Genomic DNA, 14984 nt, shown 5'->3' on the forward strand with positions numbered 1-14984 from the left:
AGAGCAGTCTCTTCCAACCCTAAAAGAAAAGCAACTTCACAAAGAGAAAAACCTTGACTGAACTTAAAAGAGCTTTTGGCAACGCAACCATGTATTGAAGCCACGTTCACGCTGCCTTCAGTTCAACCTGCCTTCAGTTCAGCCTCTACCCTGAAAGCGAGGACTTTCCACAGAAAAGCAGCCAGCTCCATGGGCTTCAGGGCCATAGTGGAACTTACCACAGCTTAACTCCAATTCTGTGATTCTGTGTGTATGTAGGCATTATTTCACAAAAAATTCATTCATTTCTATGAAGTAGTTCAGCAAACAAAGCATTGCCCAAACTGAGAGGTAAGCAGACCTGCAGCCCATGTCACCTCATTCTGTTGGAAGGGGAAAGCCCAGCACAGGAATCAGCTGCAAGTCATTGGAAGCTAAGGTGGCAACGCATGGTGTCATATCCTTTGATTATGCATTACACTTGGAAGTTCCCTTAAAGGCACATGTATGTCAAAGCTACATAAACTCACAATCACAATGCACCTCCATAGCACTGGGAACTTCACATAAGGTTGGCTCCAAACACTGCATCAAGCTGAAACCATGGCAGCACCTTCACACAGGTTTATATAATATCAAAGATATCTCTAGCCCTGTGATACCATAAAAATTAACAAATGCAACAGCATGACAGGGAGAACCTGGTACAATGAAATTTAAAACACAAGTCAACATCATTTTCTAAACACAAAATTCCAATGAGTTTTAAATAAAAGCCACTATTTTCTAATACAAGAAATTTGGTAGCAAGAGGACTTGAAGAATTTTCATTCCTCCAGTAAGTCTGCACATGCACACACACACACACATACAAACTCCTCAAATTGTTTGCTATTATGATAAACCACTGTGGGTTAAGAACACCTCTTTTGCTATACTAAAATGTAAAGGGAATGACAAAGAAGTCCTATTTGAGTACAGCAGCCCAAAAGATAAATTCAGTAAGCTTGGAAAGGACACAAGCAGTGAGAGAACCCTCCTGGACACATCATGAGGTTCATCCCTCTTGCTTGTTATACTTTGAATTAGTCTATTAATTTATTTCTTAATCCTAGTAAGAAATCTGAAGCTTAGTCAATCATGCCAACATCCCTTCTTAGAATAGGTTCCTCAGAATCCTATTAGTAGTTCCATGTTAATGCTTCCAGTGTGCTCCCTCCTCCATATTCCTAATATTTATATAATAATTATATAGTCACAATTATAACTTTTTTTCTTAAACTATTTGCATAACAACTGTGGTTTACCTCCCTTTATAGGTCAAACTTCCTTACCTCCTTTTTTTGCACCCACTATTTTCTTGGTTGCTTCTACTTCATTTGTGAAGGCCTCTTTTCATCTTTTCATAAAATTACTTCCACTCTCCAAACAAGAATAACCTCTAACAAGAAATCACTGTAAATCTAGATTTCTCCTAAAACAAACAAATGTCTTGCCTCATAACATAATCCACATTAACACTCTTTATTCCCAGAGTCCCCAACACCTTAAGCATGGAACTCAGTAATTGTAAGAAACCCAGATATATGTACTACTACCTCCTAAGAAACTGCACGTAATTCATAAAAAAGTGCACAATACCTGTAATTATGCCAAAAGGGAAAAAAGGAGGGGAGGGGGGTTAGAGGAGGGCAAAAACTTCCCATTAAAGAAACAACAAGCAAAGAAAACTCAAATCCTGCAAACCGTCCTCTGTCAGGCCTGGGAGTTTAAATTACATGCCAATACACGTCTGTGAGACCTCAGCCCTGCCAGCACTCTAATGCATGTTTCAGTTAAAAATCATCTCCCCTCAAAAGAATAATATAAGTTACAGTAAATCTTTTAAAACACCATTTCTTCTCTCCCAAAACAAGGGAAAAGGCTTCAGGGGCGATGCGAGAAGCAGGCTATGTTTTCTCAGCTCTGTGCCTACAGTGGCATTTTTATCCAATAGGAGACAGAAGCATATGGGTAAAGAATGTAAAAATATCTTAGCATTTGCATCCTGCTAGAAAGCTAAAGTGTTAATGATCCCATAAAAAGAAACAAACCCATTAAGTTATTTACCTGGGAAATCTTCATGTGATTCTGGCAACCTTCTCCTACAGATGGCTGAGGAACACAGTGAAGGACAGGAGTAACAAACTCAGCCCCCCTGACAGAATCTCAAAGTGCAATTATACAGGCCAAGGCCATGTTAAAATCACACTTAAGGTATATGACATCCTTTACATCTAGGTATAGGAAGCTCAGGAGCATGACCTCTCTCTCTTAGATCGCAGTTACAGCCCCACAGACTATTTAGAGTGTAATGGAAGATAACGCAAGCAGACCACAGGCAGGTGATTCCTAATCTGCCTCAAAGATGGCAAATACATTCAGAGAGAAAGGATAAATAAAATGAAGTTAAAGTAGGGTCATACTCCAAAATTACTTAGTGAAATAAAAAGTCGATTGTATGTACATAAAGCCAACAGAATAAAGAGGTTACATATTTTCCTCTCTAGTATTTGCTTCATCCCCTTGATTTCATAGACCAATAGTTCATTAATAGGGGCTCTTCTTCCCATATGTCTGTATGAGTCCTAGTACAAAGAGGCCTCAGTGTCCAACTGGAACCTCTGAGTGCTCTAGTAACACAAATAAAAAAAGGTTAATAGTAATTAGAAAAGATAAGGATTCCAGGGGGACCTGACAGATTCTTAATTAGGGACCAGGGCTCCACAGTGGAATTTAAAGAGAGAAGCAGAAGGTAATACACAGAGCAGCAACAGTTTAAACCAGTTCTTCGTGGTTCAGGGACAGGTTCTGATTAAGATTTAATCTCCTGGGGTGTAGCTCTGGAAATCATGGCTAGTTCAGTGAAGATGCTTATGTGATGCACTGCAGCTATCAAGGAGTGGAGTACATTTTCCACCGTCCAGGAAAGATGGAGAACAATGTGTGATACAAATAGATGGTATCTAGTTAAATGTTACATCCCTTTTGATCAGGTTATGCCTACGATTTTAATCAACAACAGCATGCATAAAAAAGGGCAATGAAGAGGCAGGCTGTATCAAAAAAAGGTATGACGGGGTGGTCTTATTAAAAAATGAAAAAGGCTACCATTAGTTCATTTGGACAGAGAAAGCATATGAAGAAAATAAGCATGGAACGTGCAAAATAATGAGTTTAAAAGAAAAAAACAAAACACACACAGCCCCCTGAAAACCCCACAGTTCTTTGATTGCAATGGGTAAACACAAGAAGTTAATAAAAAGTAGAAGACATCTTCACCTATATGTATGGGAAACTGTTTACTTGCATCTATCTGCTGAATAAGTTGAAAAAAATGGGTCAAAGAAAGAGACATATATAAGGCCTCTAAATACAAACTAAAATCTACCAGGAAGACAATAGGAAGAGATTGAATGACGGCAGGGTTACTATCTACAAGTTAAAAAATAATCATTCATTTATCTAGCATGACATATAGTATGCACAACATGGTTTACTATGTAAGAAGACTATCCCAGTTACTAGAAAGCAGAAACTAATAGAGAACATAACAGGTAGCTGCAAACTAGTAGGCATGTCCAGCAGATGCTTAACAACATTCTGTTTGGGAGTACAGCTGACCCGAGTCTGAAGTTCAAAGACTCAGCCTTCAAGTAGGGATACTAGAGGAAAAATCCCATAAAGAGGGAACCCTGCAGAGTGTCACAGAAGAATGCAATCCCAAAGGGAGGTGCTGTAGGGACAAGGTGGATGAGGGTATTGTCCTCTATCACAACATGCCCGAACATTTTTCCCCGAACCCTGTTCATCCTGACTGGAGCCTTTTCCAGAGGATCTGCCTCGCACCAGTAGTTTTCTCCCCAGGTTTCAGAACAGCTTGTATACACAGAGCATTACTGCAATCTTATCAGTAAAAACACTACAAATGAACACTACAGCAAAACTAATGAAGGAGTCCTATTGATCACATTTGCTCCCACAGCAGCTGTGTTTTGCTTCCAGACCCTTTGGCTGGCTAAGACACACCAGCCAGGGCAACCGATCTTCCAGTGGAGCACAGTGGCCCAGAGGCAAACATCTCCTGCAGAAGCACTGCAGGCTGGGGTTTGTCATCAGGGTTTATGTTCAGGGATAAAAATGAGATTAAAAAAAAAAAGAAAATCACAGGCCATTCTCACCAGCCTGGGCTGTGAAGCTGCAGGAGATTCACTGTCCAGCAACTCCTGCAGGTTCCTTCCCTCCCCACTGCTCCCAGCTCTGTTACTTCCCGCCAGCTCCTCCTCTCTGCAGGGCCCTTTCTTTGAGGTATTCAGGTTTCCTGCTCCATCCTCCATCCCAGGGCACCCGCCCTCACAAACTGCACCCAGCAGGGATGGAAAAGAAAGACTAGGATCACAGTGACGTCCTCCATAGCTGCACGGAAGGACATCATCTGCTTCTTGAGGAAACTTCATTGCTAGGGACTGATGGTGGGTGCAGTGCTCCCTCTGTAGTCAGTGAACAGAGCAGGGCTCAGAGTACTGCAGATGGAGCCCAATGCTCCTCCCAGGACAGCCCGAGTCACAGCTGCACTTTGAAGAGACGCATCTTCCACATATCTGAGTAAGGAGCACACTGCAGTTGAGCCCAACCACTTCATGGATCTCTTGTCTTGCTGGTGGCATTAGGTGACATTAGCAGGATGCTACAATTAAACTAAAAACACAGATCAGCATTCTCAGCAAGATGCAGTTTTGGTTTAGAATCAGGTGTCTTGGTGGAGCACCAGATTTTACCACAACACTGTTTCTGCAGTACTATATCTCTTTAGTCCTGACTTTTCTCAACCTATAAAACCTGCTGCCCACAAACTTGTCAACAATAAGCCACACAGCAGTTACCATGCCTAGACCTGGATTTTGGCATGAGGAAACACATGCTCTGAAAACACAGCAGGCAGGCAGGCAGGCAGGCAGCATAACTAATAAAAGCTAGATCCTGTAAAAGACTGAAGTTCCTACAAGCTATGCACTAAGGTGCCCAAATTTTAAGTTTATAGGGTTCACAGAAGGATTCATCTGCTGCACATAGCACAAAGAGCAAGGCAGGTGCCTTAATATATGCTCTACAATTCTTACATGCTGAGAAGGATACCTGGCCTTCAAGTTAACCAAGAGCTAAGATACAGCAAAAGGCAAAAGCAAGAGCTCATCCATGTTCTTGACCCCCTGTGGGACACAGTGAGCCTTCATGTGCTTAGCGTTCCAAACTCCAGTCATCCCCTGGACTTACAAGAGTCCTTTGGAAGAACTCAACAGTGCCTCCTCCCTGAGAAGTGACAGCTGCCCACTTTTATGAAATAATTTAGCATGGAGATTCCCAAACCTCTTGCCCTTGGACAGCACTGTTAATGACAGCCACAGCAGCAGCTCTTAGAACCCACTGCCTCACTCCATAGTCATCAGCATAGCTAATCCCACATCTGACATTGCTACACATCTGAAATTGCCACATCAGTCCCTGTACTCCATCCTTCCTTCCTTCCTTCCATCCATCCATCCGTCCATCCATGCATCCATCGCACCTCAGACCACACAACACTGCCTTCGAAACCAGCAACTCCAGTCTCACATTTAGCCCTACTATTATACCACACAAACTTACCCCACCACCCTTCTTTTACTGTCCAATGGGCCAAACCAACTCATCAGCCACAGCTCCATGCTTCCTCAACTTCCACCCTGCTACAGCACCAGGAACCAGGAACACTTTGGTTGACTGAAGACTTCTCCAACTCTTTCTTACCCTGCACACATTCAGAAACGGTCTTCTGCTTGACCAGCCTTCACTAACATTGACCTACATTCAAACACACTGATGTTCTGCTTTAGCTGCTTCAGTCCCTTATCAGAAATAGCCCTCGAAAACCCAGTTCAGCTAAGTTTGCAAAGGAAATTTACAGTTAGGTTAAAATGCCAGCTGGATCTGTGGCAGCCTTGATAAACTGGTTCTTTGAATCTTACACAACAACTAGAGCCCCTTTTTTTAACTTGTCCTGTGAAAATGATACTGTAAACCTGATACAGCTGTTTGAGCTCATCCTTTCAGATTTGCACCTGTATTGAACAATGTTGAGGAAAACAGTACGTTCTGTGCAGTGGAAGAACTGTACTTTTGTCACTTCCTTTGGACCCCTATCAAATTCCCATCAAAGTCTATAAACTGACTCCCAGGAGGCGGGTATTCAACCAAGCCCTAAGATAGAAACGCAGTGAGTTAAGGGCACTGGGACATTCCAGTCTGTATTTTTGCTTTCTCAAGTTTCTGCTATGTTCTTACATTTCACATAAAAACTACATTAAGACAGGATTAAGAAACTGAGAATGCCAAGCACGTAAAACTTAGCAAATACAAGACTGACAGCTGCCCTTGCAGCTGCAATTACAACCTCCTTGCAAGCCCACCTTGTGAACTGAACTAGGCAGGAGTCCTACCAGAGCACATGCAAGTGAGTGTGCCTGAGCAATTTTATATATGCACACAAGAAGGTCTAGTTGCAGCTGCAGGAGTAATCTTCTTTCCAGTCTTTCCTAAATGCTGAGATCTAACATTCCTAACTCCTGTGGCTTTGCTTATTTTCTTGCTATCTGAAAGGAAAGGAGGAAATCAGCGAGTGTACAACTGTCACCATGCCCATGCAGCACCATCAGCCTCACGCTGCGGAGCTCCAAGGGTGCCAGCATTAGGTGCCCACAGGAAGACATGTACTTCCCTGAAGCCAGCGAATCTGGATGAAGTGCTGCCCCAGGTGTGAGTACGTTCGGGCAGGGCTTGGCAAGAACCTACCTGAAAAGGTTCCCCTGCGGAGAGGAACTGGTGGGTAGGGATTTTGCAGCCCTTCTCACATAAACCGTGCAGCATTTCCCACGCAGCGTCGCTGTTTTGATGTAGCACAAGCTTCAGCTTCAGGAGTCCAATCACTCAGGGTTTGTTTACACTGGGAGAGCTCTGCTGCTAGATATGCTGGCATCGCTCCTCGGTGTGGATGTAACATATGCCAGAGAGGGAATTCCTCTGCCAGTCTAACGGTACCACTTCCCCCAGTGACATTAACGAAGCCAACAAAAGTACGTCTCTGTCAGCACAGCTGCACTGGTGGAGAGGGGGTGTACGATTTTTACTGCTTCTCCCCCCTACCGTGTCTCTGGGTGAAAATATTCCATACTATGAAGGCCCTACAGTGAGGACCCTCTCCTGGGCAATCTGCCAGCATCAACCAACAGCACTCGCTGCAGAGCAGGAAAATGAAGACCTGAACAAAATGCTCTTAGACCCAAGCAGCATTTTGCAGGCTGAGGAGACCCTGCTCACCAGGTGCCAACAGTCTGTGGTGAGGAGGGGCACGACAGGAACTTCTTGCAGATAAGGCTGGCCACCCCTTCTCAAACCTGCAGTGCCAGTGGCAGGTGATGGCAGCAACCACGTCATACGGAGAGATGCGGAGAGAGGGTGAAATCGGGGTGAGCACGGGAGTGTCACACTGGCTGAGAATCCGGGAGTAAATCTCAGCCAGCCAAGGTGCGAGACTGACGCTGCTTCCATGCTGCCAGCTCACAGAATTTTCACAAGCCCTGCCACGCTTGAAATGTTTTAAGGTTCAGCTCTTCAAATCACAGCAACTGTGTAGCGACCAATTAAGACCATTATTCAAGAAAGATGTATACTGAATTCCCCTCAGTGTTTCAAAGCCAGATTTTATGTATGTATATGTGTATATATATGTACAAATACTCCTGTATACATACATCATTTGTAAAGTTAGTTTTAAAGCCAGACTTCCAGTTTTTCTAAGGCTTGATTTGAAAACTTAAACATTTTCATCTGAACGATGCGGTGCCCTCAGCCGCTAACACAGCAGTAGTAACCAGAGGGAGTGTGCTAGTGGCATCTCCGCTATTCTTCCTCTCCCCACAGATGCACAGCATTCAGTGGATGGTCTAGGTAGCAGTAGGGCACCTGAGGGCTAAGGAATTGCCCTTTCTGTTGTCCATATTATGCACAGACATAGAAAGAACATATCTAGAAACTGTGAAAAGGACATTAACGAGAGTAAGACCATCAAAATTACATTATCTTTCTGTATTTTCTCACAAAAACGATTTAATCACCAACAGTTTCCTTAATTGCCCCCTTTTCTCAGGGTCTGGCATGCCCTTACTTAATTCAGTCTAGACCCTTACGCATTAACAGGGTCTGATTTTCAGGGAAAAAGACAGCAAACACAAGTCCTCTGCTTCCTCAGAACACACAGGCAAATCGTGCTTCTCCCGCTAGCACCCCCGTCACCCGAATTACAGAACCAGTGCATAGGTGGGAAGAGCACAGGCATTCTCCTTCAGTGCATCCGTGCAACCCTGCTCTCACAAGGCAACAGGAGTAACATGGTAAATGACAATGTGGCCAATGACAACTCCATAACAGGACTGAATGATCCCATAAGAAGCTCACAGTAACGCTTCTGAGAACAGCACTTATTCAGGAAAAAGGCACTCTTCACTTGGGGTAACTTTCCCCTGGCGCTTGGCTCACCCTTGCAGTGCTTCCACCCTGGAGCAACAGCATCCGCACACATGCCAGCACTCCCCAACCACGCAGTCCTGGCAGGCACAGCTGCCCAGCATGGATTATTCCTGCCAGAAGCATAATAATCTCCTTGGGAGGCTCTACATAAGGACTGTTGCCGGGGGAAGAGACCATATGCACTTTAAAATGCAGGTTTTGCTTCCTGCCTCCCAGGTCTAGTCCTACAATGACCTGCTGCTGCTGCTGCAATCCCAGCTCCTGCAATACCTTCCCAGCAGATTTCAGCGAGTGACAGCAGGACAGCCCTTCAGTTCAGCCAGGCAGACCCCGACAGCCTCACCGGAGCTGCAAGGGCAGAGCTATCCTGCCAGAAGAATTTCCCAAATTCAGATTGCGCAGGGGCAACCAGCACCTGGCAACTGCTACCTCAGGAGCAACCTCTGCACCGCTGGTGGGATGCTCACCATGGCTCCTGAGCTCTGCCTGGGCTCCAGAGTCAGCTCACAGCCCGCCTGGCGCCTTCTGCAGAGGTACTGAGCTATAAAAATCATCACTTGTTATTAACTCTGCCTCCCGAACACCTTCCCTTTCTTCTTCCTTCACAACGCTTGAAATACCACATTCAGGTCACACCTTGTCACAACAGGACGGAAGTAGCTGGCCCTGATACATCTGTGTGAAATCACACGCAAGTGAATGTAACTCTCGCTTTGCCAGAGCCGTAGCTGCACGCACCCATGGCTAGGACAGGGCTGGTGAGATGGCTGCCACACGTGGCAACCTGAACCCTCCTTTTGGGGACTCGGACTCTCTTCCAGTGCTTGCACTCATACACAACAATTCATTTGCCTTGTGAGTCGTGAAGAGTTAATTTCTTCCTAAACCACAATTCAGAACAGCTCACATAGCCAGAGACCTCCATCATTAAAAAAAGAATCATACTAATCATACTGGAGGGTTATGAGAGGGGATGTCATTAATGGATATAAATACCACAAAGGCGGGTGCCAGGAGGATGGTGCCAGACTCTTTTCAGTGGTGCCCAGTGACGAGGAGCAATGGCCATAAACTAAAACACGAGAAGTTTCACCTCAATGTGAGGAAGAACTTCTTTACGTTGAAGGTGGCACAGCACTGGAACAGGCTGCCCAGGAGACATTTAAAACCCTCCTGGACACGTTCCTGTGTAACCTGCTCTAGGTGACCCTGCCTTGGCAGGGTGGTTGGACTACCTGATCTCCAGAGGTCCCTTCCAACTCTAATCACTCTATATTTACAAAAAGATCCTAATCCTTGCTGCCATCAGTCCTGATACTATCCCAGTTAATAACCAAATTAATGTCAACACTGGTGCCCAATCCACCATGGGGAGAACGAAGATCCCTTCCAGCCACGACCAGGTCTCAGCCAGCACGAGAGTGGTGTATTTGTGTTCCTGAGGCCAGCCCCATGCCACTCCTCTCACGCCTCAGTGATGCAGGACAGCAAGAGGAAGCAGCTGTGTTTTGGATCAGCCTCCCATGCCCAGCAGAGCAGTTTGGGGTTGTTCAATCCTACGCTTGGTGCAACAGGGGCTGAGGATGGTCTGTTCGACAGAGGGGGGCCAGGGTGTGCAGGACCCAGCACGTGTCTCCATCCCCTAGCTTCAAAGCACTGAACCAGCTGCTCTCATCCCCTCCAGGAGCCTCTAGTGGGAGCAGGGGGGGTGCCAAATGGCTGCTGCATCGCATTCGCTCTTGTGTCTTCCCTATTCTCCCTGAACAGAACAAAGCTGTCCTCAAAGTGATGCTTTCTGTCGAACAGCTGACCAAAACTGAAAGTACAAACAAAACTTAATGGAGCGCGAAGCCTCATATGACAAGGAAAATTCCCGCTCCAGTTCTCATCTCTGTTTACAACGTCAAAAGTGGGTCAAACTGGTCTGCAGTGGAGGAGTCTGTTTGGAAAATTATCTCAGTGAGGAAAAAGCATCTAAGCGGCAGACAACTGCACTGCAATGCTTCCACAGGGGTCCTTCCCCCTACCATCAAAGTAACTCAATTTTACAGCACAGGGTGGAAATCCTGTAACTTGAAACCACGGCTTTTCATTCAAATGACCTGAATTCAGCAATTCCCTATCTTTTAGAGCAGATCAGTTGACCAGTGTGCCCCAGTACAGATCTCTGGGCTTTAAAACAATTAAGAGCTGGCTGGCTTTGGTTAGGGTGAGGGAAGCTGTTGCGGGGTTTGTTCGTTTTGTGGTTTTGTATTATTTTTGTCTTAAATAACTGCCCTCCCTTTTGTTCCTTTGCCATGTTCGGGTTAAGGTTATGGAGCTTCATCACACTGCCTAACCCAACTATTCTGTTTTACCCCATCATGGTCTCTCACAGCATGCAAAGGAATCATAATGACATCAAATGGGAGCACAAAAATGAGAGAAACAGCCTGTAGTAACATCACTTTCCAAAGTATTTGCATTCCGACTACTTGAAGTCTGGTGAATTTAGTATCTGTCCTTTGCTGTTGTTGAAGATAGATGTCAGGAAGTTTTGGCTAAATTTGTTTGCATTAGAATGAAGAAGCTCTGTACGTTATTCTGTGCAAGGATGGTATACAAATACACAGCAGTGTAATGGAAGAACACACCAACCAGCCTCAGAACCCACTAATTTGTTGTATCGACTTAAGGAAAATCTGTTGTTTGACCTTCACGTGCTTGATTCCTTTTATGGTCACACAGCCTTTATTTATTAAAACTCTTCTGCTAATTACTCTTAGGGTACCCAGAGGCTTTAAAAAGCACAAAATGCCAAAAAAAGATGTATTATTGCATTGCTGCACATATTGAATCCTCTTCACAAACAGCTTTTGAAAGAAAGAAATGCATTTATAGCATTTTCTAGAAAACATCTTAAAAAGAACCAAACTGATAAACATTCATTCTTAATTTGTATCTTTATGTTCTCTTTGGTTTTAGTTACTACTTTGTATTTACAGAAAAAATGAGCTCTGTGAGTCTCCAAAGTGTCTGCTGAAGTCAGATATTTTTAGAAAGTTACAATTTCAAATGATTTTAAGAGCTGAATCTGTGGGACAAACCTTGAATCTGTAGACTTCAAACATGTCCAGTTTGAACTGGGGGCTTTCAGGACAAATGAGGAATAAAAGGGCTCATATTTAAAATGCACTCAGTATAAAAAAAAGAAAAAAAAGACATCATGAATAGCAGTAGCAAAAAGGACTTTGAAAAAATATGATACAGGGAAGGATGCAAATTTTGTATGTATTTATTAGCAAACAAAAGAAAAAATATCATGGAAATAGCTCAGACTTATAACAGTGGCTGAAAGCATGAAAGAAGTACCGGGTACATACTCTGAGTCTATAGAAACAGAATATTCACAAAGTTGGACGGGAAGATGAGTTCATGAGTCTCCCTGACGCGTCTATGAATCAGAAAGTGCAAAGTGAAAGGCCCACAAAAGTACAGTTCTCCTCACAAAAATAAAGAGCCCCTAAAAATAAATAAATAAATAAATAAATAAATAAATAAATGGTTATTTCTCCCCGGACTTTTGCGACCTCCGTCAGCCACCCACCCCAGCACTGTGCTCGGGGAGGTGGAGGCTGCGAAGCACCAGCGTTCCTCCTGCCCTGGCTGCCGTCCCAGCCGCACACCACCCGCTGCAAACCCCGCACCTCACACCACGGGGTCCACCATAACCCTGCCTTGACAGCTCCTGGCACGCCAGGCTGGTGGTGGGGCTGGTGGCTGCGGGGAGCTCAGCCCTCTGCAAACCTTCCTCTGGGTGTGGGTACCGTGAGGGGAACCTCCTGCCCGAACATCAGAGGGTTTCATGCCTCTGACGTGAAAAGAAAATAGAGCCTCTTGTTCACGCTGAGCTGTCCCTAGTTATACCAATACAGAAAAGCACGTTAAGTTGGGAAATGCTGCTCTAAAACTTACTTCTTATTTACTTCGTTGCTCAGTAGAGCCCATTTCCCAAATCGAGTTCAGAACCCTATCTGACTGGGCTTGACATCTGCACAAGGGGAAAGACCTTTTCTCCCCAGACGCTCAGGACCCAGAGCCCAAGATTTTGGAGAGATGCTCAGAGAGAATGCCTGGAGCAGCACGGTGGGATGGGCTGCCAAGACCCTCCTTGGGCTTGGTGTCAGCAGGCAAGAGAGCCTGAGGGCAAGGAGGGATGGGCAGAGCCTGCCCGAGCGGGTGGGCAGGGGGTCCCCCGGCTGAGGGGTCCCCGTCCTCAGCCCCCCATCGGACATGTGACCCTGAATGGCAGAGCAGGATATTTACGTGCTCCAGAGCCACAGTTTACAGCCCAGCACACTGGACAGCAGTTTGCACCTAGCATACCACGGCCACAAAGCCACAGCACCTCAGGAGCGGACACATTCCCTTTGGCTCTATTGCCCAAACAGCCACCTCAGAGAAGACAGCAGTGGGGAAAGCTGGTGCCAGCAACAGCAGCTTCAGCTGTCCCAGCTAGCTCCACTGGCCACCATGATGAACCCCAAGTTACGCACACTCACTCCACCGTCAACATGCTGTTCCCACTCCCACAGCTTCCATCACCCATCGACAGCATCACCGGCTCCTGCAGGGTTTCCATATGCCCCTGCCACCTCCTGATTTGCTTGTGAATTTAGGTGAGCAGGAATGACCTACTGCATCCACAGAGCAGGACTCCAGTCCAGAGGTAGGACCTCCACACTACAGTACAACACAAGCAACAACCCCAGTCAGTGGTAGACTGGAGAACAGAGACAGCCTAGTCCAGCACCCCACTGAGCTCAAGGCACTGGTTTTCAACTTTGTGGGTCAGCAAACTACTTGAAAAAGAGCCAGAGAAGGTAACAAAAGCCCATTGTCAGCAGGCTCCAGCGCCCGGAGCAGTCTGCCAGCCGCAAAAGGTGAAAAGTACGGTGTTACTTTCAAGCGGGGAGTTTTCCCGTCAGCACGGCAGATGACCTTCACCAGTTTCCTCTTCCTCACCTCATCCTGGCTCACAAGGAAAGTTTTTTCACTCCGTGGGTCACTACATGGACTATGTTGTCGAGCACCAGGTGAGACGACAGTGTTGTCCCAAGTCTTGAGGCACACCACCACCCTCCCCTCTAGCCGAGCTACGACGGGAATTATGTGCGCACAGGGCGCACAGAAAAGTTACCTGACAGAGTACATTTTCCCCAAACGCAACGCAGAATGGAGCTGTAACGCGCTTTTTCAACCCGAAAAGGACGAGATTTGTTTTCTTTCCCACAGGCTACCAAGCGGTAAAAGACCCAAATAACGCTAAAGCAGCCTTCAAGAAAACTAAGCGTCAAGCGTTAAAATGTCCTTCAGAGGCTGGAAGGGATGAGCTGAATCACCTCCCGAGCGAGGTGAGGCACCGGCTATGCCAGCACTTCCAGGGACAAGTTTGCAGCCGGCGCGTGACGCGCCAGAAAAGGTCCAGAACCCCCCTAAAAATGAGAACGCTTCTCCCATGCACAGCCAGCACTTCGCTCTGGAGAGCGGACCATTCTTCTGTGCGAAACACTTGCGAACCCGTGGCCCTCCAGGGGAAGCCCTCTTCAGCCGCCCCCCCGGGGCGATACTGGGGCTGACCCCCCACCCCCGAACCCCACCCCGCCCCACCGCGCCCTTCACCCCCCGCGGGCCCGGGGGACCCCCGTCCCTCCCGCACGGGCTGAGGCGGCGCGGGGGGCCCGGCGGCGGGCGCGGCGGGCCCGGCTGCACAAAGGGCGGCGGGGCGGGGGGAAACCGGGCACTTACTTTGTCTATGGTGCCCGGGAGGAGACGGTCGAGCAGGCGACAGAGCACCACGCCGTCCTTCAGGGAGGACTGAAGGAAGCCCTCGGGGTCGGAGATGGTCTTTTTGGGCGACTCCAGCACGCCCAGGGCGATCAGCCACGTAACGGTCTGCTCCGCCGAATTCATGGCGATGGCGGCGGCGACGGGGCGGGGGTCGCGGCCCCCCGCGCCTCCCCTCGCGTGGGTTTTGTGTGTCCCCGGGCGGGGGCTTCAGGCGGAGGCCGGCGCCGCCCCCATGTGAATGCAGATGACGACGCCCCGGCCCCGCCGCCGCCGCCACAGACACATGCAGCTGCAGCAGTGCCGCCTCCTCCCCGCCCCCCCCCTCCCGCCGCCGCCGCCGCCGCCGCCGCCGCTGCCGCCGCCGCCGCCGCCCCATGACATCACTGGCAGCGGCGGCAGCCGGCCCCTCCGCGCGGGGGCAGCGCGCCCGCGGACAGCCGCGCGCCGCTCCGCACCTCAACCGCAGCGACCCGCGCGCCCCCCGTGGGGCGGGCGGCGGCTGCCCCCTAGCGGCAGGACGGCGCCTCCGCGGGCGCGCAGCGGGAAAGGAGCAAGTGCTGTGAGGAACGGCTGAG

At 47.5% G+C, this 14984-nt stretch overlaps 1 protein-coding gene across 2 annotated transcripts in view; it reads right to left on the minus strand.

Moving 5' to 3' along the window:
- The window catches only part of ARHGEF7 (Rho guanine nucleotide exchange factor 7), a 123053-nt gene extending 108373 nt beyond the window's left edge, over positions 1-14680 (minus strand). The window contains exon 1 of one of the 2 annotated variants that reach the window (XM_030477690.1): positions 14368-14532. In XM_030477690.1, the coding sequence (XP_030333550.1) occupies positions 14368-14532 (165 nt within the window). Of the gene's footprint in view, positions 1-14367 lie in introns of both variants that reach the window. The other variant, XM_030477689.1, reaches the window with a different exon arrangement.
- Positions 14681-14984: the final 304 nt, after the last annotated feature.

This window comes from Strigops habroptila, chromosome 2 (assembly GCF_004027225.2).
Source record: "Strigops habroptila isolate Jane chromosome 2, bStrHab1.2.pri, whole genome shotgun sequence".
Classification (NCBI taxonomy): domain Eukaryota; kingdom Metazoa; phylum Chordata; class Aves; order Psittaciformes; family Psittacidae; genus Strigops; species Strigops habroptila.